Here is a 27,394-nt window from a genome sequence, read left to right as displayed (position 1 = left end):
GCTTCCAGTCACTTGTCCTTGTTGTTGGTGCTGAAAGCTGCTGATAAACAGCTGGTTTAATGCAGAATACAACTGGACCCTATTCTTGGCCTAATCTGAAGAATGGGCATCAATGGAAAAAGGGATCCTGAAGTGAGAATACCACTTTTATCTGCTGCTCCATTCTTTGGTATACTGGCAGAGTGTTCTGTGAGGGCTAATCCCAAAACCCCCCTTCTGAAGACCTGATAAAGAGGTTCTGTAGAAGCTGGATAACCACCACCTTAGTTCAGCAAAGCCAATATCTCAGTTCTGCAGAGATGGTTGGTGGGATTAATCCTGTTGTCAGTCAACAGTTCCCCTGCTTCCATACATAGCCTGCATTAGGCTGGTTTCACATTTGCGTTTTTTTTCGCGGTATTTTAGCGCTAAATAGCGCATGCGTTTTTTTTCCTATACTTTGCATGGGATGCGCTTATGTGCGCATACACATGCGTTTGTACGTGTTTTTCCGCGCATGCGTTTTTTTGCGGTATGCGCTCGGGCGCACAAAATGCATCCTGTTGCATTTTTTGGGCGTCCGACTTGCCTCAAAAAAACGCATGCGCGCGCAATGCGTTTTTTTACAGCAAGACACCCATTATAAGTCTATGGTGAGCATATGTGCGCATTGGCATGCTTATGTATGCGTTTTTTTGCACATGCGTTTTTTTTTTTACCATTAGTTTAGACAATGGAATTTAGGGGTTTAGGGTTAGTTAAGGGGGTTAGGGTTAGGGTCAGGGTTAGGATCAGGGTATGGTTTGGTTAAGGGTTAGGGTCAGGGTTAGGATCAGGGTATGGTTTGGTTAAGGGTTAGGGTCAGGGTTAGTAAAGTCATGGTTTGGGTTAGTGTGAGGGGCCACCTAATGTTGGAAAAAAACGCAAACGCGGTAAAAACGCACTAAAAACGCATACAAACGCATAAAAACGCTGCGTTTTTTTCATGCGTTTTTTTGCGGGAAAAACGCGCTGCAAAAAAAAGCAAGTGTGAAACTAGCCTTAAAGGGGTATTCTCATGCCAAACAGCAAAATAAGGCAGCATGCTTTCAGCAATCATGTTGCGGTAAGCATGCTGCCGATCTTCCCCTCCTGGTACTTACCTAGAGGTCTTCTGCTCATCTTTGCCTGATCTTCTCCTGACTGTGTGGGCTGGCGATCGCCATGCTGGATCCAGAGGCCACCACGAGTCCTCTCCTTCCCAGCATCCTCTTCTTCTGCCTGATCTCATCGCGGCACTGCACATGCGCAGCAGTGTTTTGGTGACAGGAGAGGCATCCTGCCCCCTGGATTGACTGATGAATGGGGCAGGAGTGACGTCATGTCAGTGAGCGGCCAGGAGACATTCGGCCTCACTGCCGCGGCATTCATCATGCTTCATGGATCAGTGATCCAGGCAAGATGAAAAGACAGCCCGAAGCAGGCGAAGACGTCACGGGGAACCGCTAGACTGCACTCCGGGACAGGTAAGTATGTCAGTTTTTTTGTGTTCTAGGGTGATAATACTCCTTTAAGGCCAGCCAGTAGAGCTGCTGAAAAGGCAGCCACAAGAATCCCCAGCAATTGGGGTCCTGTATATTTTATCCCCAGGTATGTTCAGCCCTAGATGTTTAGTCCCCTGCATGTTGACCCCAAAAGCTGAGGGTGAAACATCTGGGGTCAAAATGCTAGGGGCAAAACATCAGATGGTGACACATCCAGGGACAAAATGCTGTAGGTGAAACATCCGGAGCCAAACTGCTGGGGGCGAAACAGCCAGGCGCGAAACATCCGGGGGCGAACTGCTGGGGGGCAAACTGCCGGGGAAAAACATCCGGGGGTGAACTGATGGGGGCGAAACACGAAACATCTGGGGGCGAACTGCTAAGGAATTGCTGGGTGCGATATGTGCAGGGGTGAAATGTGCGGGGGCGAAACATCCTGGAGGCCAAATGCTGGGGACGAAATATGCGGGGGCGAAATGTACCCGGGGGCGAACTTGCTGGGGGCGAAACATCCAAATCCCATTAGACTTAACGCTTGCATTCGCTCATGGAAAGATACATTTTTATTTTGGATAGGAAGGAAAAATATCTTAAAAAGCCTAATTCTGCCAAAATTTATTTACATTTTTAATATGCTTCCAATTCAAATTCCCATGTCATTTCTGACGAAAATACACTCCCTATTTTTCAAAAATTTATGGCAACAATGCAAACCCCGTATAAATACTAAAACGCTCACTATTCCGAAGGATATGGGCGGGATGGGGGCGCTGGACACTGTAAAATACTATCAGGCTGCACACCTAGCTAGAACAGTAGATTGGATCAGGGGATCAATGGACAAGCAATGGCTTAGAATAGAAGAATCAACGTCTTCATCCCCTCTAAGATCTGTCTTACTGGGCCACGCTAGCGACCCAATACCGTCTGACTGCAAAAATATTCATACGCTAGCTACAATTAAAATTTGGAGAAAGTGATTTAATGCCCTGCCCCCCCCCTCTCTCACCATAAACTAAAATCACTGATTTATTAGCAGAGGTGCCAATAACAGTGAGCAGGACTGTATATAACATGATGATTGCAATATATTAAGAGGATAAAAACTTTGATGGGAGGCATGCTTCTTTAAAGCAATTTTATTTCTAAACACTAGATAGATAACATAGGTGTCAGGGTCCTGACATCGCCGGCGTACAGCCTCCGCTAAGCAGGGACTCACCGGCACCGTAGGGACCCCTGGGGACAAGAACAGCCGGACAATAAAGATGCACGGGACCTGAATGTAGAAGTTTAGAAAGCAGGCACAGGACCTACGGTCATGTGAATGGTCATGTGACTGCAAGGGGGCGGGGATTAGCATCCTGCTTTCAGAGGAAGAAGAAAACTCAGAGTCGGGCAAAGCAGAGGTCAAGCACAATACAGGCAAGCGAGGTACAGGAGGGATAAACAGACGGGAGGTCAGACAAAGCCAAAGGTCATACACAAGATATCAATATAGTACCAGGGATGAGACAGAACGGACAGTCAGGGCCAAGCAGAGATCAAAAACCAAACGGACATAGAAGGTACCAAGCAGAATCCAAAACAATATCCAGTGAACAGACCGAGTCATACACAGAGAATCAAGCAACCAGAACACAGCACAAACACACTCAGGGGTCACCACACAATGCCAAGGGCGAAAGTATAACTGATGGGGATGGGAGCGTCCTGAGGCTATAAGAAGCCTCCCCAGAACCAATGAGAGGCCACCATAATAGGTCCCAGGTGTGCAGGTGAGAGTCTACACTGCGATCAGAACATTAACCCCAGAAGTGCCGGTCACCCAGCACTGGTATCATGACAGTATCCCCCTCTCAACGGGGGGCCTCTGGACCCCCAGGCTTGCCCGGGTACCTAGCATAGAGAGCCCGAACCAGACGATCCGCATGCATCAACCGGGCCGGCACCTAGGACCTGTCCTCCGGCCCATACCCCTTCCAATGAACTAGGTACTGTACTGACGCCGTACCAACCTAGAATCTACAATGTGACCAATCTCATATTCCACATGTCCCTCAACCGAAACCGGGGGAGCAGCGGACTCGGATTCTCCCCGGACTGCTTCAAACGGCTTCAGTAGAGATCTATGGAAGACGTTAGGGATCTTGAAAGAGGGTGGAAGGCACAGCCTGTACGCTACTGGGTTGACTTTTTCCACAATCTTGTACGGGCCAATGAATTTGGGGCCCAACTTGGCTGACGGAATCTTTAACTTAATGTTTCGCGTGGAGAGCCAAACTTTCTCTCCCACCTGAAACATGGGACCAGGTGTTCGTTTCCTGTCCGCGAAAAACTTATACCTGCCTTGAGACCTAGATATACGCCGCTGGACTTCTGCCCATGTATCTTTTAACCGCTGAACAGAGTCCTCAGCCCCGGGGCACCCCGAATCCAGACGAGAAAACTCACCAAAATGACTGAACCCATAGTTGATCAAGAAAGGGGACATACCAGTGGATTGACTCACCCGACTATTGAAGGCAAATTCAGCCAACGGCAGTATATCACACCAGTCATTCTGTCTAGCAGAAGTCAGACATCTGAGGATCTGTTCCAGAGACTGATTAGTGCGTTCTGTCTGACTATTACTCTCAGGATGGTATGCAGACGAAAAGAACAGAGATATCCCTAATTTTTTGCAGAAAGCACGCCAAAATTTAGCCACAAACTGCACACCATGATCAGACACCACATTCAGGGGTACCCCATGCAAGCGGACCACATGCTGCACAAACAATCTGTATAAGATCTCAGGAGAAGGTAATGCGGACAGGGGTACAAAATGAGCCTGCTTAGAAAATCTGTCCAACACTACCCATACCACCGTATTACCCCTGGAAGAGGGAAGATTGGTAATAAAATCCATGGACAGATGGGTCCACGGTCTTTCGGGAACTTCCAAGGGCATCAGCTCCCCCGCTGGCCGGCTATGGGAGCTTTTAGAACGAGCGCAGACCCCAAAACCAGAAATGAATTTCTTTATATCAGAACCCAGAGTAGGCCACCAGAAGATCCTAGCCACTGCCAGTCGCGTGGCTGATATACCAGGGTGAGCACACAACTTGGATTCGTGGAACTCTTGCAAGAGTTTAAGGTGAAGTTGCTCTGGGACAAACAACTTGCCCCCTGGCTTGGCCGCAGGAGCCAGCGACTGGGCCCCCTCAATTTCCCGTTCCAATTCAGATGAGATCCCTGCTAACACCACCCCAGGGTGCAGAATGGAGGACGGTGGCTCAGGGACAGACACAGGGTGAAAACTACGAGATAAGGCGTCAGCCTTGACATTCTTTGACCCTGGAAGGAATGTAATAGTAAACTGGAAACGAGAAAAAAAAAGTGACCAACGGGCCTGTCTGGGCGTTAATCTTTTAGCAGACTCGATGTAAGACAAATTTTTGTGATCAGTGATCACAGTAACCGGGTGACTGGCCCCCTCCAAAAAGTGTCTCCATTCCTCAAACGCCAACTTAACCGCAAGAAGCTCTCTATTGCCTACATCATAATTTCTTTCAGCAGCAGAGAACTTCCTGGAAAAGAAGGCACAAGGCCTGAGTTTGGTTAGAGTGGCAGGCCCTTGGGACAACACCTCCCCCACCTCGGAGGTGTCCACCTCCACCACGAATGGCTTGGAAGGATCTGGCTGTATCAAGACCGGAGCAGACATAAAACATTTTTTCAGCGTCGCAAAGGCCTCTTTTGCGAGTGAGGACCAATTTCTCACATCCGCACCTTTGCATGTTAGATCCGTGAGAGGTTTGACCACTTGCGAAAACCCCCGGATAAATTTGCGGTAATAATTGGCGAACCCCAAGAAGCACTGAAGACCCTTAAGATCTCGGGGTTGCACCCAATCCGCAATGGACTGCACCTTCTTGGGGTCCATGCGAAAACCCTCACCGGATACAATTAATCCCAAAAAAGACAATGCACACAGAATACACATTTCTCCAATTTGGCATACAGATGATTTTCTCTCAGTCTTTGGAGAACAGTTCGTACATGTTCCAAATGAGAATGCTTGTCGGGGGAGTATATCAAAATATCATCTAAATAGATAACGACAAAACGACCAATGAGATCCGAGAACACCACGTTGATGAAATTCTGAAATATGGCGGGGGCGTTGGTAAGACCAAACGGCATGACTAAATTTTCAAATAGTCCCTCGGTCGTGAGGAAAGTAGTTTTCCATTCATCCCCCTCTCGGACCATTATCAAATTATATGCCCCCCGAAGATCCAGTTTATAAAACCACTTTGCCCCTGATAGTTGGTTACATAAATCGGGAATCAACGGAAGGGGGTACGTATTCCGTACAGTAATCTGATAAAGCTCCCGGAAGTCGAGACAGGGAAGTAACCCGCCATCTTTTTTCTTTACAAAAAAGAAACCTGCCGCCAGAGGTGAGACTGAAGGACGTGTGTGTCCTTTGCGCAGACTTTTAGCAATGTACTCCTTTATAGCCAAGCGCTCAGGACCGGGCTTTAGGTAATTTAGCCCCTGGGACCAGCTCAATAGCGCAGTCAAAGGGTCTATGTGGCGGTAACGTCTCAGCCTCGCTTTCGGAGAATACATCTTTGAAGTCCTTCAGGCATTCCGGAATACCTTCCAGCTCGACAGATGATACAGACACAGATTTAAACAGGTTCAACCAGCAGTGCGGATTTATCACATAACTCAAAATCATTCAATCCCCATTGAACAATCTCCCCCGTTTTCCAGTTAATAACTGGGTTATGGCGTTGTAACCAGTGCATGCTCAACACCAACCTTGCAGGTAGATTGTCCAGCACAAAACAACTTAGGTTTTCCACATGAGCAGCGCCCACTCTGAGCGAAAACAAGTCAGACATAAAGCGAATTCCCTCCTTAGTGAGGGGAGAGGAGTCAATGGCCATCACCTTGATCGGAACCTTGAGCCTAACTGTCCCTATCTTGCAGTGTGTGACCATATGAGAGTCAATGAGATTAATCGATGACCCGCAGTCCACGAAGGCTGTAGAGGAAAAAGAACTACCGTCCACAAACAGTTCCACAGGCAGTAACACTTTAGAAAACGAGGAAAAGGGTACCTGAGGGTCTGAGTAGTCTCCCCGTTGACTACCCAGACCTAGTCGTTTCCCGCCGACCGGGTTTGAAGACGCGCAATCAGGACACTCCCTTTTCCAATGTCCCGTTTTACCGCAGTAAAAGCATAACTGCTTGTCCTTCCGGCGTTTCCTCTCCGTATCCTTCAGGGAGAGGGCGCCTACATCCATGAGCTCAGGGGCAGTCTCTTTTCCACTGGGGAACAATGGAGTTTCCACCTGCATCACCCCTCTGGCCCGCAGCCTGCGGTCCATCCGGACGGCCTGGGTCATGGCGTCCTCGAGAGAGTTAGGTGGGGGATGTAACGCCAAGGCATCCTGCAGCCGCTCGGACAAGCCTCTGCAAAAGAGTCCTCGGAGTGCGGTGTCGTTCCAAGAGACCTCTGTGGCCCAATGGCGGAATTCAGTACAAAACCACTCAGCTGAGTGTTTCCCCTGACAGACACTCATCACCATGTCCTCTGCCAATCGCACTCGGTCAGGCTCATCATAAATGTGCCCGAGGGCCTCAAAAAATGCATTCACAGACACTCTCTCAGGGGCAGTGGGAGAAAGGGAGAAAGCCCAAGCTTGTGGGGACCCTCTTAATAGAGACATAATGACCCCAACCTTCTGACTTTCGTCCCCAGAGGAACGTGGTCTCAAACTCAAAAAAAGTTTGCACCCCTCCATGAAGACCCTGAACTCCTTTTTATTTCCAGAAAAAAAAGTCAGGCAGTATAACAGGTGGTTCTGGGGACACCAAAACAACATCACTCGACCCAGCCCCCAGAGACCCAGCAGCTAAAGCCCCCCGCACTGTCTCAGAAACCTGCTGCTGAGAACGAGCCAGAGCTTGCTGCTCCAGAGATAAACCCTGAAACATCTGACTCAGACTTTTCATCCGGTCAGCCAGAGACTGTATGGGATCCATAACTCTCTGCATAAAAAAAACCCCAAAAAACTTAATGGTCAGTTATAATGTCAGGGTCCTGACATCGCCGGCGTACAACCTCCGCTAAGCAGGGACTCACCCGCACCGTAGGGACCCCTGGGGACAAGAGCAGCCGGACAATAAAGATGCACGGGACCTGAATGTAGAAGTTTAGAAAGCAGGCACAGGACCTACAGTCATGTGAACGGTCATGTGACTGCAAGGGGGCGGGGCTTAGCATCCTGCTTTCAGAGGAGGAAGAACACTCAGAGTCAGGCAAAGCAGAGGTCACGCACAATACAGTCAAGCGAGGTACAGGAGGGATAAACAGACGGGAGGTCAGACAAAGCCAAAGGTCATACACAAGATATCAGTACAGTACCAGGGATGAGACAGAACGGACAGTCAGGGCCAAGCAGAGATCAAAAACGAAACGGACATAGAAGGTACCAAGCAGAATCCAAAGCAATATCCAGAGAACAGACCGAGTCATACACAGAGAATCAAGCAACCAGAACACAGCACTAACACACTCAAGGGTCACCACACAATGCCAAGGGCGAAAGTATAACTGACGGGGGATGGGAGCGTCCTGAGGCTATAAGAAGCCTCCCCAGAACCAATGAGAGGCCACCATAATAGGTCCCAGGTGTGCAGGTGAGAGTCTGCACTGCGATCAGAACATTAGCCCCAGAAGTGCCGGTCACCCAGCACTGGTATCATGACAATAGGCAAACATATCACATACTAAGAGCAGAGTCCAGCGAGGGAGTCAACAAATGGAAAGTCATACCTTTTAAACACAATGACTCAGCATTTACCACTGATTACAGTAGATAATTATGGCACCGCAAGACAAGTGCTGTATACACTTCAACGAAAAAATGCTGCTCAAACACCTACTGTACACACTGAGCCAACTTACTGTAGTTACACAGCCAAAACAGGTACCATTATCAGCAACCTAGGCACACGATCACCTGCAGGAATACAGAGTTGGGAACCCAGGAGAACCCTTCACTGGGTGACATTCGAGCAAATGGTTGTGGCAAAAATGGGAGCAATCTTTTATCAAAAAAGCATGACTAACCAACATCAGGACAGCAAAACTAGGAAATACTTCAAGAAAAAAAATATAGACGTGTTTGGATCAGGTAGTCATAGACTGAGAGAACCACAGTGGTAACTGTATGAGGGATCCTAAAAACGAACAAACCCGTTTCTCGCAAGAAATGCACGTGACAAGTCTTGCCGTCATAGACATCTCTTACTGAGAGGTAAAAGTTTGTGGCACTGATCAGTAGTGCAAATTAATCTTTATTTCATCCAAAGCATGGTGCTTTCATGAGAGATTAGAGTAGGCAAGGCAATGGCCAAATCGCATGTGTGTGTGTTTCATCAGGCACACATCAATTTGAAAAGAGCGAGCTCAAATCTATCAGCAGGTTTTTGCTATATATGCTGAGAGCAGCATGATGTAGGAGCGGAGACCCTGATTACTGTGATGTTTGGCTCACTAGGCTGTGGGTTTCCGTTTCAATAAATTGAGCTTTTAATTAGCAGAAGGTTATCACTGTCTGACTAGCTGCCTCGTGCTTGCTGGTCCAACCACACACTCCCACTACCAATGATTAGCAGCTGTCTGTTAATATTCAATGTACAGAGAAAGCTGAAACTCGGTGGGGGGGGGGTGGGGGTGTTAAACAGGGCTCAGCAGACTGAGCTCTGCTAGATCTGCATTAGAGATAACGGATTCTGTCACAACTGCTGCACTCAGTAAACTAAGTGACACATTGCTGGAATCAGGATCTTAGTTATTACATTATGCTGCTGTCAGATTACATCGAAAAGGAATCTGTAATCAGGGTTTTTTCTCACAGCTCCTCTACTTGAAAAACATCAATGGCTGCAGTCCTCTACATTAAATATAAAAACTTAAACTCTCCTCCTCACCTATGGAATTGATTGGGCTATACAGAAGTGAGAAATAGAATGGTTTTCCATTTTTTTGAGGGTTAGTACTAATCTCAATATAGCCGGTCTCTTGGTCAATGCTAGATGAGGATATTAGCGAGACTCGCAATCTAATGTCTTTCAAGGATAGCCTCACTCTAAGGCCTCTTTCACACATCCGGTTTCAGGGTTCCGGCGGCGTGAGGGGAAAAGCCGTGCCGCCGGAACTGGCCTGTAGCAGTGACACCAGATGCGTCGCCGGATGCGGCCTAGATAAAATTTAAAGGAGCCGCAGCACCGGGCGACTAGAGCCAGCTGTAGAGACGGGAGCCGCAGCGATGAGAGCCATCTGGAGAGAGCGGGGGGACGAGCGAGTCAGACAAAGAAAGGTATGGAGAGAGACAGAGAGAGAGACTCTGCGCTTGCCGGACAGCGCATTTTTGCTGTATCCGGAAAGAACTGGGGACGCCGCATGTACATCCGGCACGATGCCGGCGATCATTACTTTCTATGTGACAAAACCGGATCCAATTCCGTATCCGGTTTTCACACTTTTCGCTGCATCGTGCCGGATTCAAAAAGATGGATGTGTGAAAGTAGCTGTCATGTCGGACACTGTTCGCACCACGGTGTCCGGCAGACAACGGTAATACCCCATCCTACCACTTGGTTCTCAGCGGCACTGGTTGGTCTTCTGATCCGGCTTGGATTGGGTTAACCAGGTTGTCATTCTGGCTGAGGGCTTAGCCACGCCCTCTGTCTTTAAATTGTCCTGCGTGACTATGGGCGTTGCCGACTATAGCTCTTGCCTTGTGCTAGCGATACCGGTCTGGAGTGGTGGTCTAAGGAGCATACTGTTTCTGGTGTAGTATATTCCGTTGTTGCCATTTTGCCTCCCTGTGTTGTATTTTTTGGTTGCCCTTGCACATTATTGTTTTCTCTTGTGTGTACATGGTGTGGTGCGTTTCCTTTATCCCTGTCCATACTTATTTGTGGGGTCTGGTGTTTGGTCTCCTCACTGGGTGGAGGGTGGTGGGTTCAGCTTAGGGCTGGACAGGAGACAAGGACAGGGTGGAGGCCCAGGCAGGCACACCTTCAGTGTAAACCCTGGGTTGAGGGACAGACAGGGTTTCCCCTAGTCTGAGGGACACCGCAGGGGCCCCGGGGTTTCAGCCTAAAGTTACCTAGGCTTCCCATGACAGTAGCCTAAGGATGGGGTCACATTCTCATCTGGAAAAGTAGGACAATTTTTTTTTTCTCACTTGTCATCCGAGTGCTGTCCATATACTGTATAATTTGCTTTTTTTACTCAGCAGTTATTAATCTTTCACAGGACCATTTACAGTTTCCCATGTTACAGAATACTTGTAGTAATGTATCCATAAAAATCAGATGATTTACTGATGGTCTGCATGGCATCCGGTTTTTTTCTTGCACTGTTCTGATTTCAGAACCATGCCCCTGCATGCTGCAATTCTTTCTTCACACCAAATAGAGCAGAGTTAAAAAAAACGCGGCTCTGCACTGCCTCATTGAATAACATTGGGCCAAGTGCAATCCCCTTTTTCTTATCAATCTAGTGCACTTGTCTGATTTATACACTCTTGTGAGCGAACTTTAACATTCTACTTTCTAATTCCTCTCCCTTTCAAAAGAAGGGCATCATGGCTCTTAATTCTTGACATTCAACATTATGGCTACGTTCACACATCCGTGTGCTGTCTATTTTCAAAAAGGACATCACACAGCCCCATAGCTTCTCTGATTCATACACAGACCAATTTTAAATCAGATTCCATGTGTCAAAAACTTGTCCATTAAAGTCAATAGTGATCTGCTAAACGTGGATGAAAAATTAAAGTCATCCTTTAACGTCAGTGTTCCATCTGTTTTTCACTGATCAATTATTAAAAACATTATCCGGGACTATTTTTTTATTTTACTAGGGGTCTAAAAACAGTCTGTTGTGTCCGACGCCGATCTCTGCCGACACAGAACGGTCAAAGACCATTCCTGCCAGCGATTGAGCGGCGTCCGCTGAGGTCACATTGCTACAGCAGCACCTGATTGACAGCTGGCTTCCCGCTGATGTAAAAATAGACATGGATGCGCAAATCATTGCAGGCAAATCTGCACTCCGATATGGCACTCCTTCTCTTCTCAGCTTTGCAGTGTGCCTAAAAAGTAGGTTTTGACCACATATGCCCTTTTGAAAATTAAAAAATTAAAGCTAAAACAACATTTTAGAGGAAAAAATATAACTTTTCATTTTCACAGCCCAATGTTATACAATTCTGTGAAATACCCATGGGTTTTAACGCCTTAATGTCCAATGACGGACACAGTCCATCATCAGACATTTCCCCTGCTTTGATGAGGGCTCCGGCGCTGAGCCCGCATCAAAGCCGGGACATGTCAGCTGTTATGAACAGCTGACATGTGCCCGCAATAGGCGCGAGCAGAATCGCCGTCCGCCCGCGCCTATTAACTAGTTAAATGCCGCTGTCAAAGCTGACAGCGGGCATTTAAATAGCATTTCCGGTCGCCGGGCCGGAAATGACCTCATCGCTGACCCCCGTCACGTGATCGGGGGTCGGCGTCAAGTTGCCTGGACAACCAGAGGTCTCTATGAGACCTCTATGGTTGTTCCAGGCATATGGCTTTCAGCGCCACCCGGTGGTCGGCGCTGAAAGTACAGCAGTAAATCTGCTACATATAGGCGATCTGCTCATCGCCCATATGTAGCAGAGCCGATCGGGTTGCGCAAGCTTCTAGCCTCCTATGGAGGCTATTGAAGCATGCCAAAAGTAAAGAAAAAAAATGTTTAAAAATAAAAAAAAATTAAAAAAACCTAAGTTCAAATCACCCCCCTTTCGCCCCAATCAAAATAAAACAGTAAAAAAAAATCCCACATACACATATTAGGTATTGCCGCGTTCAGAATCGCCCGATCAATAAAAAAAAAAAGCATTAACCCGATCGCTAAACGGCGTAGTGAGAAAAAAATTCAAAACGCCAGAATTACGTTTTTTTGGTCACCAAGACATTGCATTAAAATGCAATAACTGGCGATCAAAAGAACGTATCTGCTAAAAAGTGGTATCATTAAAAACGTCAGTCCGGCACGGAAAAAATAAGCCCTCACCCGACCCCAGATCATGAAAAATGGAGACGCTACGGGTCTCGGAAAATTGCGCAAATTTTTTTTTTTTTTTTTTTTTTTTTAGCAAACTTTGGAATTTTTTTTCACCACTTAGATAAAAGAGGACATAGACATGTTTGGTGTCTATGAACTCATAATGACCTGGAGAATCATAATGGCAGGTCAGATTTAGCATCTAGTGAACCTAACAAAAAAGCCAAGCAAAAAACAAGTGTGGGATTACACTTTTTTTGCAATTTCACCGCACTTGGAATTTTTTTCCCGTTTTCGAGTACACGATATGGTAAAACCAATGATGTCATTTAAAAGTACAACTCGTCCCGCAAAAAATAAGCCCTCACATGGCCATATAAACGGAAAAATAAAAAAGTTATGGCTCTGGAAAGAAGGGGAGGGAAAAATGAAAATGTAAAACCAAAAATACCCCTGGTCGTTAAGGGGTTAAAGGGAACCTGTCACCTCGCCTTTTAGCTATAAGCTGCGGCCACTGCCTTTCGGGGCTTATCTACAAGTCCCCGATCTAACCTGAAAGATAAGAAAAACATGTTTTATTATACTTCACCCGGGGGCGATTCGGTCCAATGGGTGTCGCAGGTCCGGCGCCTCCCACCTTCATGCGATGTCGTCATCTTCGCTGCTTTGTGTCGTGGCTCCTGCGCAGGTGTACTGATCTGCCCTGTTGAGGGCAGAGCCAAGTTCGGCAATGCGCAGGCGCTGGGCCTCTCTGACCTTTCCCGGCACCTGCGCACTGCGGTATACCCCTAGAGGAATTTTTCGATAGGTGTCTTTTCTACACTTGTGGGTGCTGTTTTGGAACCTTGGTGACTCTCCATACGCGTCACGGCATCCGCAATCACTGTAAGAGGGAAATATCTCTCTCTCTCTCTATATATATATATATATATACACACACACAGTGGGGAAAAAAAGTATTTAGTCAGTCAGCAATAGTGCAAGTTCCACCACTTAAAAAGATGAGAGGCGTCTGTAATTTACATCATAGGTAGACCTCAAATATGGGAGACAAACTGAGAAAAAAAAATCCTGAAAATCACATTGTCTGTTTTTTTTTTCATTTTATTTGCATATTATGGTGGAAAATAAGTATTTGGTCAGAAACAAGCAATCAAGATTTCTGGCTCTCACAGACCTGTAACTTCTTCTTTAAGAGTCTCCTCTTTCCTCCACTCATTACCTGTAGTAATGGCACCTGTTTAAACTTGTTATCAGTATAAAAAGACACCTGTGCACACCCTCAAACAGTCTGACTCCAAACTCCACTATGGTGAAGACCAAAGAGCTGTCAAAGGACACCAGAAACAAAATTGTAGCCCTGCACCAGGCTGGGAAGACTGAATCTGCAATAGCCAACCAGCTTGGAGTGAAGAAATCAACTGTGGGAGCAATAATTAGAAAATGGAAGACATACAAGACCACTGATAATCTCCCTCGATCTGGTGCTCCACGCAAAATCCCACCCCGTGGGGTCAGAATGATCACAAGAACGGTGAGCAAAAATCCCAGAACCACGCGGGGGGACCTAGTGAATGAACTGCAGAGAGCTGGGACCAATGTAACAAGGCCTACCATAAGTAACACACTACGCCACCATGGACTCAGATCCTGCAGTGCCAGACGTGTCCCACTGCTTAAGCCTGTACATGTCCGGGCCCGTCTGAAGTTTGCTAGAGAGCATTTGGATGATCCAGAGGAGTTTTGGGAGAATGTCCTATGGTCTGATGAAACCAAACTGGAACTGTTTGGTAGAAACACAACTTGTCGTGTTTGGAGGAAAAAGAATACTGAGTTGCATCCATCAAACACCATACCTACTGTAAAGCATGGTGGTGGAAACATCATGCTTTGGGGCTGTTTCTCTGCAAAGGGGCCAGGACGACTGATCCGGGTACATGAAAGAATGAATGGGGCCATGTATCGTGAGATTTTGAGTGCAAACCTCCTTCCATCAGCAAGGGCATTGAAGATGAAACGTGGCTGGGTCTTTCAACATGACAATGATCCAAAGCACACCGCCAGGGCAACGAAGAAGTGGCTTCGTAAGAAGCATTTCAAGGTCCTGGAGTGGCCTAGCCAGTCTCCAGATCTCAACCCTATAGAAAACCTTTGGAGGGAGTTGAAAGTCCGTGTTGCCAAGCGAAAAGCCAAAAACATCACTGCTCTAGAGGAGATCTGCATGGAGGAATGGGCCAACATACCAACAACAGTGTGTGGCAACCTTGTGAAGACTTACAGAAAACGTTTGACCTCTGTCATTGCCAACAAAGGATATATCACAAAGTATTGAGATGAAATTTTGTTTCTGACCAAATACTTATTTTCCACCATAATATGCAAATAAAATGAAAAAAAACCAGACAATGTGATTTTCTGGATTTTTTTTTTCTCAGTTTGTCTCCCATAGTTGAGGTCTACCTATGATGTAAATTACAGACGCCTCTCATCTTTTTAAGTGGTGGAACTTGCACTATTGCTGACTGACTAAATACTTTTTTTCCCCACTGTATATATATATATATATATGTGTGTGTTTATCACTAACCAATCACGAAGCATCTTTCATTTCACCAGAGCTGTTCAAAAGAAGATGAGCTGTGATTGGTTGCTATGAGCAACAGTTTTCCCACTTGACAACACCTCAGCAGACACTGACATGGTGGGAGAAATCTAGCATCCCCGGGGAACATAAGCTCCCAGCCATTGTCTGGCCCCTGAAAGGAGCAGAGAGCACATGACAGAAATGAATCCCCCCCTCCTGTGCCCATATCCCCATCACACATCCTTTATCCTATAGGCACATCTTCCCTCTTAGGCCGGGGTCACACTGGCGAGGAATACGGATGAGTGAGAGGCGCTAAAAGCACGCATTACACACGGACCAATGATTCTCTATGGGGTCCCTCGCACCAGCCGTATATTTCTCATCTGTATTCTACGGTCCATGCCAATCACAGCATGCTGCGATTGTCAGCGTACTACGGCCGTAATACGCCAATGCAAGTCTATGGGTGCTCAAAAAATACGGATTACACACGGACCACACATGTGACTTGCGAGAAATACGCACCAGGTGTCTTTCAGCAAAGCCGGCAATTCAGTGCGCTATACAGTAAACTCACACTGACAGGTTTAATAAAGAAACGAAAGAATAGATATATACATATATGTGTGTGTGTGTGTGTGTGTGTGTGTGTGTGTGTGTATATATATATATATATATATATTATGCATTCTATGTGTCTATATCTATTCTTTTGGCTTCTGTTAGAAACCCTGTCATAGGGCTCCATTATATGTCCATTTTGCAAGCCTGCGAGAAAATCTCACCATACGGATGCCATACGGATTACATACGGATGCTACATGCGCAAAATACGCGACCACACCTTGCTTACGGATGACATACGGAGCACTGTTTAGGGGTCATTCATCCGTATTACGCATGTAAAATACTGACCGTATTTTGCGTCGGTTAGTGTGACCCCAGCCTTAAAGGAATCCCCGGTATGGAAGTTAGGACCGTTCCACTCAGCTCTGTGGTTCTGACCCCAGGGTCCCTTAAAGGGATCATTGGTATGGAATTTAGGGCAAATCCACTCTGCTCTTTGGTACTGACCACAGGCCCTTCTTAAAGGGATCTCCAGTATGGAAGTCAGGGCAAATCCATCCAGCGCTTTGGTTCTGACCCCAGGCCTCTCTTAAAGGAATCCCCAGTATGGAAGTCAGGGCAATTGCCTTCAAATGCTCTGGTACTGACCTCAGGCTCTCTAAGGCTAGTTTCACATTAGTGCTTTTGAGCGCAGCGACGGCCCGCGCACGGCCGCCGCTAAGCTCTGCCCCCTGCCGCGCCTCCGCCGGTAGCTCCGCCTACCGGCGCATGACGCTGCATGCGTCCCCTATCTTTATCACTGGGGGTGCAGGCCATGCGCAGTATGCGTTTGGCGGCGCATGTGTCCTTTTCACGGTGTGCCGAATGCAACCAAACTGCAGCAGGTTGCGTTTGGCGCTGGTCGGCGCACCGTGAAATGGACGCATGCGCCGCCAAACGCATACTGCGCACGGCCTGCGCCCCCAGTGATAAAGATAGGGGACGCATGCAGCGTCATGCTCCGGTAGGCGGAGCTACCGGCAGAGGCACGGCAGGGGGCGGGGCTTAGCGGCGGCCGTGCACGGGCCGTCGCTGCGCTCAAAAGCGCTAATGTGAAACTAGCCTAAAAGGGATCTCCTGCATGGAAGTTAGGGCAAATCCCTCGGCGCTCTGATTCTCATCCCAGGCTTCTATTAAAGGGATAATTGGTATGGAAGGCAGGGCAAATCCACTCTGCACTCTGGTTCTGACGCCAGGCCTACCTTAAAGGGATCCCCACTATGGAAGTTAGGACCGTTCCACTCAGCGCTGTGGTTCTGACTCCAGGCTGAGGGGATGATGTGGGATATTAGTGGTAGTTGTCCGGTGGCTCTGGCTGATGGGATGATGTGGGATATTAGGCCTCTTTCACACTTCAGTTTTTTGTGTCAGTTAAAATCCGCCAAAAAGGCGGAAAAGTGGATCCGTTTCTAACTGATGTGAATGGATGCCACAGGATCCATCTTGTGCGGATCCGCAGAATGAAAAAGAGAGAGAGAGAATTTTTTTCGTCCGCCAGACAGGATTTCAGGGTTAATTTTCTCCCTGACTTCCTTTCTCCGGGCATGCGCAATGGTAAATGCGGATCCAACAACAAAAAAAACGTTGCAAGGTCCGTCCAGGCATGCCGGCGGACGCAACAATTTTGGCGGATCCTCACAAAAACGGATCCAACGGATGGCCATCCGTCAAGATCCGCCAGTAATGCAAGTCAATGGGGAAAAAAACGGATCCGCAAAAAAAAAAATGGCAGATCCGTTTTTTTCAAAACCTGGCGGATTTTGACTGATGGTCAAAAACGGAAGTGTGAAAGAGGCCTTAGGAGTAGTAGTTCAGTGGCTCTGGCTGACAGGAAGATGTGGGATATTAGGGGGAGTAGTCCAGTGGCTCTGGCTGATGGGATGATGTGGGATATTAGGGGTAGTAGTCCAGTGGCTCTGGCTGATGGGATGATGTGGGATATTATGAGTAGTAGTCCGGTAGCTCTGGCTGACGTGATGATGTGGGATATTAGGGGTAGTAGTCCGGTGGCTCTGACTGACGGGATGATGTGGGATATTAGTCCGGTGGCTCTGGCTGACGGGATGATGTGGGATATTAGGGGGAGTAGTCTGGTGGCTCTGGCTGACGTGATGATGTGGGATATTAGTGGTAGTAGTCCAGTGGCTCTGGCTGACGGGATGATGTGGGATATTAGGGGTAGTAGTCTGGTGGCTCTGGCTGACGGGATGATGTGGGATATTAGTGGTAGTAGTCCAGTGGTTCTGGCTGACGGGATGATGTGGGATATTAGGGGTAGTAGTCCGGTGGCTCTGACTGACGGGATGATGTGGGATATTAGTCCGGTGGCTCTGGCTGACGGGATGATGTGGGATATTAGGGGGAGTAGTCTGGTGGCTCTGGCTGACGTGATGATGTGGGATATTAGTGGTAGTAGTCCAGTGGCTCTGGCTGACGGGATGATGTGGGATATTAGGGGTAGTAGTCTGGTGGCTCTGGCTGACGGGATGATGTGGGATATTAGTGGTAGTAGTCCAGTGGTTCTGGCTGACGGGATGATGTGGGATATTAGGGGTAGTAGTCTGGTGGCTCTGGCTGATGGGATGATGTGGGATATTAGGGGTAGTAGGCTGGTGGCTCTGGCTGACGGGATGATGTGGGATATTAGTGGTAGTAGTCCAGTGGCTCTGGCTGACGGGATGATGTGGGATATTAGGGGTAGTAGTCTGGTGGCTCTGGCTGATGGGATGATGTGGAATATTAGTGGTAGTAGTCCAGTGGCTCTGGCTGACGGGATGATGTGGAATATTAGTGGTAGTAGTCCAGTGGCTCTGGCTGACGGGATGATGTGGGTTATTATAGTGAATGTGGCTATGCAGAATGGGCGGGGCTATACTCAGCTTTATATATATTGATAAAATCATTATAATTTGTTATAACTAACCGTAGTTAGCTACTATGCCCGGGCAGCACCGGGCTCTTCAGCTAGTAGCTAATAAAAAAAGATTGGGGCTGTGTGGCAGTCAGCATCCTAGATTCAGTGTATGGACTTCCTGAATAAAATAGAATGATACAATTGAACTCCGTTCCAACAATAGATGGAGACTGCCATCTTTCCCAATATATACAACAGCCAAACACCTCCATATATTATATTATATGCAGGCAAAAAGCCCATGCAATGAGACTTCCTACGAATGAGGGGTCCGTGCCACGTCCCTCCACACCGATGTGCATTTCGTCCACACTTCTTCATGGGGAATTTTTTTATTAGATATTTCCCTCTTATACAGTAACACTTTATACACAAAGTTGTATACTCTTTTTAAGTTGCTCTATCTTTGGGAAAACAGTATATGACATTTATATCTAGGCTCATCATTTATATTTAGCAACAAGGAATTTATTCCTTAGCAGCCAACATGCAACACTTGCCTTTAATGAATGTCTAACGGGATCCCTATCCATCAGCGTCCCTCACATTAGAGGCATTTGTTTTATATTATTCTGTCACTTTTTGCAATTTTGCGTATATTAATAAAAATTGCATTCATTATTTCTTAATAATAATTCCTTGTGTGCGCTTTTTCTGGCCACTTTGTCTCTCTCCAATCGAGAAGCCTCTGTGACTCAGACTTGGCTACTAAGATCTCAGATGAGGTAGTAAAAACCTGCTGACAGATTCCCTATAAGACACATGCATCGATGCCATGACATATACATGCCTGACAAAGTGCACACTACTGATGAGTGCTACAAGATTTTATCTTTTTAATGTGAATCTTCGCATTTTTTTTCATATTAGGTGGTCTACACTATTCAATCATATTTTTGTATCCAAGTATCTATAAACCTGATAGAGACATTGATGGATAAAGTCAAGCACTAGCATGACCACGTCTCTAGCAGGTTTTCTCTTACATGTGGCCACTGCTTAGCCTGCTAAACTTAAAGGGAATGCAAAAAACAAGAAAACTAAGAAAACGTCATTAGAAATAAATTGCTAAATAACTGATTAGCAAATCACACTTATGTTGTCACTGTAGTGCATTAAATTGGCTGCCGTCTTGCTCCACTTAGGATAGTTTTACACTTGCCGTATTTTTGCTGGCCTTTTGTTGCAATCCCAATAGACTTCTATGGGGCTGCAAAATCGGCCCGCAAAAATTAGTAGGAGTGCCGTGCTCCATGTGGCCATGAGGGCCGTATTTGCGTCTGTGAAAAAATATCGAGCTTGCTCGATATTTTTCACGGTTTACGGACACAGCCACAGTGCGTTTCAATGGTACTGCAAAAACGTTTGCTTGTTTTTGCGGTACACCGTATTTGCGGATTGCCATTTTTTTCCTTGCTATTTGTTATAACAGGGAAAAACAGCAATCTATGAAGGTTTTTTACAGCCCGTTTTGCGGGATATCGCAAAAATCACGGCCATACGACCCGCAAAAAACACGGCAAGTGTAAAACCAGCCTACAAAGACCTCTCCTGCGCATGCTCACAGGCACCTGCCCTATTAACATTATAGGTCCAGGTTTCTGTTATGGCTCTTTCACACAACTGTATTTTCGGCCCAAGTGCTGTCTGTAAAAAAAAACCAGACTGGACACAGACAGTACTAGGACCAATGTTATTCCATGGGGCAGTAAAGATGTGCGAATCTGCAGTCACTGCAATTTTTTTAACATAGGAAACTGTAAATGGTCTCGTAAATGATTAATAATTGCTGCTTTAAAAAAAAAAAAAAACGGATTGCATACGGACTGCACATGGATGAAAAGTGAGGGTAAAAAAAGTCCGAGTTTTCTGGATAAAACTCATTATTTTTTTTATACGCTTGTGTGAACTTACCTTTAGTGTAACAAGACGGTGAACAATAATGTACTAAAGTGACTACCTCCTTTGACAAAACTAGTGTGATTTTCAAATGAAATGTATATAGGAATTTATTTATAACACATTATTTTTCTGTATCTTTTCAAGAGAATATTGTTATGACCTATTAAAAATCCCAGAAGAATAAAAGTTTATAGTTGACACTGTTCGATCTTTGTTGGACTTAAAGTCTCCTCATCTTGGCATGTCAGGCTTGACATGTCACTCTCAACAAGGAGAAACGTTACTCCTTGGATCCCGGTCAGACACCTCTCACCCAGCCAAACCAGATTTCACACTTTCCACTGACGAGGGGCAGTACACCGAAACAGTGTCTGCAAATTGTTACTTAGCTTTTGGCATTTATCCCAAGTCGTGTAACAAGGATTATTACAGAGTAGATATTGACTTTTAGGATTGCTACTTCCTATAGGTGGCACTAGAGTTCTAGTCCTCTTCCGCTCTGAAGAGACAATCTGCATCTTTATAATCAAGTCATCACACACATTTTATGAATGAGAGTAATTAACCTTAAAAGACATTTCTATTTTCAAAAATGAATCAATAGTGCAATGCAAGCAATGAAAAGATATATTCTTTAAGAGACAAATGGCTTTTTTGTCCTCTTTTCAATGACTTATTTTTCCTGCACTGATCGCACTCTCTGAATTAGGCCAGCATGAGTCTCGCGTTTCAATACCCGGCAATGCCACCGCCACTCAGGACCGAAGTGTGCGGCTGCATGTATTTCTAAAGAGGGACATGCTTCAGGAGGTGGAAACACAGAAATAGGACTACTGCTTGAGGCGAGTATTGTACTTCACACTAGAGATGGGATCACAGTTACACTGCTCGGTATTGCTTTATAATGTGCATGCTTCTACAGAGAAATAGAGGAGCTTGATCTCTTATTTTCTATGTAAGCAGTGTAGACATCATGGCAGCTAATCTTATCACTTTGATGCTAAGGTCATGGAGAATTTACAATCAGAAATTGTGCCTATAAAAAAAAAAAAGACACAAGCCACTTAAAGATGTCAGATGTAGAAATAGCGATATTAGTCATGTACACACAAATCATATCCTATCCTAACACGTCAATACATATGAAAAAAAAAAAGGAACATAACTTACCCAACCAAGGTTTTAGAAAGCCATAAAATAATTCATCTTTTGGTGCAATGGCAGCTGTGAACAAAAAAAATAATAGTGATCGTTAGAAAAATAGAAAAAAAAAGTGTTGCAGTTTATGTAAAGGATGCCAAGGTCAAGAAATGTGAATAGTTAGTGTAGTATCATGTTTGACGTTCCTATTTAATTAGTGTCATGAAGAAGTAATGCCTTTATTTAGGTCAGTAACCATGTATAAATGTACATTTTTACTTCTTTTATGTGTGTAGACTGCAATACATGTCAGATTCCCGATAGATCAGAGCTGCGCAACCTTTTTTGTCCGAGTGACAAATTGTGTGATTGTACGACACCGTATAAAATTTGAAGGGGTATTTTGATCCAAAGTGTATATCAATAGTACTATATACAGTTAGGTCCATATATATTTGGACAGAGACAACATTTTTTTTTTTGACATAACGAAGGGATTGCCCACACCTGTCCATGAAATAGCCTTGGAGTCAATTGGCCAATTACTTTTGATCCCTTTAAAAACAGGGTGGCACATGTTAAGGAGCTGAAACGCCCCCCTTCATCCAATTTGAATGTGGATACCCTCAAATGAAAGCTGAAAGTCTGAACTTCAACTGCATCTGAATTGTTTTGTTTAAAATTCATTGTGTTAATGTCTAGAATCAAAATTAGAAAAATTTTGTCTCTGTCCAAATATATATGGACCTAACTGTATGCTATAATCTAATAAGTGGGGGTTCCATTTGTACAATGTCCACTATTGTAGACAGATAGCAGTCCTCCCTTGCACTATTTATTTCAGAAAATAGCTATCCCATTAGTTTATGACAGTTACTGAACCCCAAACCAGTCAGAGATGTCTGTGAGCCATACAAAATGGCATTGTGGGCAGCAGTTTGTGCACCCCTGCTATAGTTTAAGCATTCTCAAAAAGAATGACCACCTTGTGTGTGTAGATAAGACAAGACAATTATAAGAGAGTATTATATGAGGACCAATTCACTGCTTTGTATAGGGAGGACCAGTTGATACATGAAAAATGTAAATGAGGCTTTGTTATTTTGTATTTCACTGTGCACAAAGAGCAATACAAGGTATAGGCATTAAAGGGGTTATCCACTATTTGGACAACCCCTTCTCATTCCTCACGTTTGGCCCCGTTACAATGAAACCATCTATACTCTCCTCCTGGCCCGACGCTGTTCCAGCAATGTCGGCATTCCAGTTCCCGGGACACACGAGAGGTTGTTATGTCACATGAACCCTGCGCCCAATCACCGCTGGCGTCACTGTCCCTGCCTTCCGACAAATCAAACATCAAGAGGAAGTCAAGAGAGCAGCCGCAGCCTTTACTTCTTGTTGATGTTCAATACGTTTGAAGGCAGGGACAGCGTAGCCGGCGCCGATTGAGGCAGGGTTCATGTGACATAACCTATCGTGTGCCCTGGGAACTGGAATGCCGACATTGCTGGAACGGCGTCGGCACCGGATGCGAGTATAGATAGTTTCATTTTAACGGGGCCAAACGTGAGGAATGAGAAGGAGTTTTTGTAGTAGTGGACAACCTCTTTAATAGAACATATTTAATACATGTGGTGGCGGTCAGAGACGTAGCAGCAAAAACACAAATATAACAAAATGCACAACACCATAAAACAATGACAACTGAACTGGTCGTTTGTCACTGACAGTTTATTCTCCTGAATCACAGCACAACACTGCAAACGAACATAGCCAAAGCACATTCACCTGCCCTCCGATGCCACGGGTCAGTATAGCCATGGTTCATCGCCCTGCGGTTTTATAAAATTCACAGAGCTCTAACAGAATTGTGATACCATACAACGGACCTGCCTCCTACTGTACAAACTGGAGCGGACCTGCAGACTTGGCAGTGCGACTGCTCCTAACACAAGACTTTGTGGGTTGCATGCTGCCTTTGGGTAACATCTACTCAATTATTGCAAAATAAAAGTCATTTTGTGGTTGCCCAATGTCTGGCTAAATTCACACAAGCGTAAAAAAAAAAATGTCTGAGTTTCAACCAGAAATTTCAGATGATTTTTTCTTTATCATTTGTGATCCGTGTGCCATCTGTTTTCATACCGCAGCAGTTATTAAAAATGGTAAAGACTAAATAGCAGTTCTTTAACATAGGAAACTTATGTACAGTGGCAATGAAAGTTTGGGCACCCCTGGTCAAAATTACTGTTGAACAGTCGAGCAAGATGAAGGGATTCAGAATTCTGCCGTCACATAGAATGACCGAAGACGTTTACCACCAGACTGGCCAACCCCTTAAATTAAAAGTCTGCCAGATCCTCCAGCACCAGAGTCAGGAAATGGACTCCAGTCATCGACTAGAATACATTTCTTATGAGCTATGCCACTTCCTGGTGTAAGTTATACTGAATCTGTTGGAAAATGCTAGGTCATGTTTTCTACATTAAGTTCCACGTACTTTTAAGCAAAAAGAGTCATGGCCTTTTGCAGGTGTACAAAGGATGATAAACACCCCACTCTTTTTTCATTGAGTCTATAGACAAATTCAGCATGTGCATATGCATAAAAATTCTGGTGTGAACAGTTTTAAGTTTTTAGCAATGCTATATGTCATGTGTCACATGGACTATTTCTTAAATGTACCCCACCTTTTGAATACTGGCAAAAACCTTTGTAACATGGCGTTTCATTACCCATTTTAATTGTGGAAATGTTGCTTCTCTTTTTTTTTTTTTTTTATCAGCAGGCAGAAAGCAAAGCATGCACATTTTTGAAGCTGAGGACAGTAACGTCAGAGAGGATAGACTACCTGGAACCTGAAACACAGGCTTAGTATAATTAGGATGGAAAAGCCTTACGATGGGATAATAAAGGCTAAACCACCAGGAGCAGCCATAGATGTATTGCTTGACCAACTCGTTCACCACCAGCAGTCCTTCTTCTGTATTCCTAATCTGGAGTGATGGGAAGTGACAGTCAGATAGTTGGCAGCAAGGAATTAAGATGTACAGATATGGGATTTCTTATATGGCCCTAAGTTCACAAAGAAAGAAAACTAAAAAAAAAAAAAAATTGTACTAACTGTTGAGACTCCAGTTCACATAGTCCCTGGATAGAACTCCAGAGGCAGGGTGGCAAAGCTAATCACATTTTATAGTTCAGATTACCAAGATAAAAAAAATATAGCCCAGTTCCAAACGTCTGACGTGCAAGGTCCCCTGAGCCAAACTCAACAGCTTAATATGTTTATGTGGCTATTAAAGTTTGAGTCATCATAGCTGTTAAAGTAGAAAACTGGGGTAAAAGGCTTTAACCCCTTCATGACAGCCAATACATCTTTTTAGTGACCTGAGATATAAGAGAATATCACCCCCTCACAGGTGACAATCCAGCAGCTGTCGGCTGTACATTATAGCTGACAACTTGCTGTATCACAAACGATCAGTGTTGTCACCGTCCATATCTGTTTAACCCCTTAGATTCTGCTGTCAAAAGTGACTACATCAAATAAATGGTTAATATATAGTGGGGGCTTCCTCTTTAATCTAATTGGCACACCGAGACCATGATTGTGTGGTCCTGATGTTTGCCATAGCAGTTCATGGCCAAATAGAGGCTTCAGAGTCTCTCGGATATAGCGGTCAGTTAAGAGGTTAGCGACATTTAGGTGGTAAACAAACACTTCTTCATTCCTGCTATACCACTTTGCATTAGTTCCTAAAAATCACCTGAAGGGTTAATAAAGTATTTGACAGAAGTTTTCAATATGTCAGGGGGTGCTCTTTTTAAAATGGTATCACTTTTGGGGGTTTTCCAATATATAGCACCCCCAAAGTCACTTCTAACCTGGATAGGTCCCTCAAAAAGATACATTTTGTAAATTTCCTTGAAAAAATGAAAAATTGCTGCTACATTTTTAAACCTCTTAAAAAGCTAACAAACTAAAATAACATTTTACAAATGGTGCTGCTGTAAGGTAGACGTGTGGAAAATGTTATTTATTAATGTTTTTGTGTGGTATGACTGTCTGGATTAAAAAGATAATCACTCAAAGTTTGAAAATTGCAATTTTGTTTACATTTTTGTCAAGTTTCTGATATTTTCTATAAATAAACACAAAAACATATCAACCTAAATTTACCGATATCGTAAATTATAATGTGCCACGAAAAAACAATCTCAAAATCAATGGGATTTGTTGAAGCGTTCCAGAGTTATCACCATAAAGTGATATTGGTCAGAATTTAAAAAATTGGTCCCGTCACTAAGAGGTTAAAAAGTTGCAAAATTTTTGCACAGCATGAGGCTGTGCAAACAATATGCAACTTTTAGCATTTTTACGCCATTTTTGCTCAGTTCTGACAAAGTGGGCAGAGCTTGGACCTGACAGGAGCGTGTCGAATTCGGCTTGTCAAATTCATGATGAATGAAGGTGTACTTTACATCATATATCTTACTCCTGTCCCTGACTGGAGTAAGATTAGTGATGAGGTACATAGAGAGGCGCACACCCCTGTGTTATGCATGACTTTTAATAGGCATGTGCCTCTTAATGAAATAAGAACCTCACGCTCCATTACCAGTGTAGAAAACGCTGGTCTTGATGAATCAGGGAAAAAGTGCATGTTGTAATCTATTGAGGAACTCTGAAAGTGACTAATTTCCGGCATCACTAGCACAAAGCAGATGAAGAATTACGGTACAACACTGTGTTGCAAGTGTATTGCATGAATACGCTGAGTGACAGGCACTCTTTGTAGCTGCTCCATACTTTGTAGAATAGATGAGGGTCTCGACCATGACAGTCCATTCTACTTTACTGCTGTCATACCTCCCTGTCCCACAACTCTAAATAATAGTTACCCCTTAACACCTCTTTCTCCATCTCCCTGTGCCCCCTACCACATCTCTCATCCCAGTGTAGAACTTTGCCATGTGGAGTATATCAAACACAAGAGTGACAACATCAGAGAAAAACATAGTCCACTCTGCCCCTCTACTAAAATTTCTGCCCCATTAAAAGATCTCCACCCTGCTATCCAAATTGCCCTATACCACTTGTGTCCTTCACTTTAACTCATACCCTAAATTACACATGTATTAATCCAGCCTTGACCCATCCCTCCAACAAACCACTGGCATCTTCCCTTCTTTTAAATATCCAACCAATGCACTAATCCTTAACACCTTACCTTGACTCATCCTCATTGTTCAGATATTGAATAATCTCACGAAATATATGTATATTGAACTTCCCTTCGACCTTACTCAACTCATTTTTTGGCAGACTACAAACCACATCATAATAAACTGCTGAAAATCTGCCATCTGCTGAAGCATCAAGACCTCTAGATGTCAGAGCATAATAAACATAAGCTGTAAAAAAAAAAAAAAAAAAAAAAATCCTTGTACTCACCTCTCCGGTTTACATCATGGCGTGTGCACATGTGCAGAAATGGCCTCGGGCTTGTCAGATCCAGAAGTTCCGCCCTAGCATAAGGGACTCTGAGGCGGCAATAAGAAGATGTGCCGAGAACAGGACATGGCCAACAGCCTCCATTTTT

The 27,394-nt window shown here is 45.0% G+C and overlaps 1 protein-coding gene across 2 annotated transcripts in view; it reads right to left on the bottom strand.

Annotated features, from left to right (window-relative positions):
• LOC141086501 (ultra-long-chain fatty acid omega-hydroxylase-like) overlaps positions 1–27,394 on the bottom strand; it is a 115,050-nt gene that overhangs the window by 55,769 nt on the left and 31,887 nt on the right. The window contains exons 3-4 of one of the 2 annotated variants that reach the window (XM_073572627.1): positions 24,640–24,784; positions 21,816–21,869 (exon numbers count right to left, since the gene is read on the bottom strand). In XM_073572627.1, the coding sequence (XP_073428728.1) occupies positions 21,816–21,869; positions 24,640–24,784 (199 nt within the window). The remainder of the gene's footprint in view (positions 1–21,815; positions 21,870–24,639; positions 24,785–27,394) is intronic. The other variant, XM_073572618.1, reaches the window with a different exon arrangement.

This window comes from Dendrobates tinctorius, unplaced genomic scaffold (assembly GCF_039654945.1).
Source record: "Dendrobates tinctorius isolate UK_male_01 unplaced genomic scaffold, ASM3965494v1 ptg000007l, whole genome shotgun sequence".
NCBI classification, from domain to species: domain Eukaryota; kingdom Metazoa; phylum Chordata; class Amphibia; order Anura; family Dendrobatidae; genus Dendrobates; species Dendrobates tinctorius.
The sequence above is the reverse complement of the archived record's forward strand: the minus strand, read 5'-3'. Positions and strand labels throughout refer to the sequence as shown.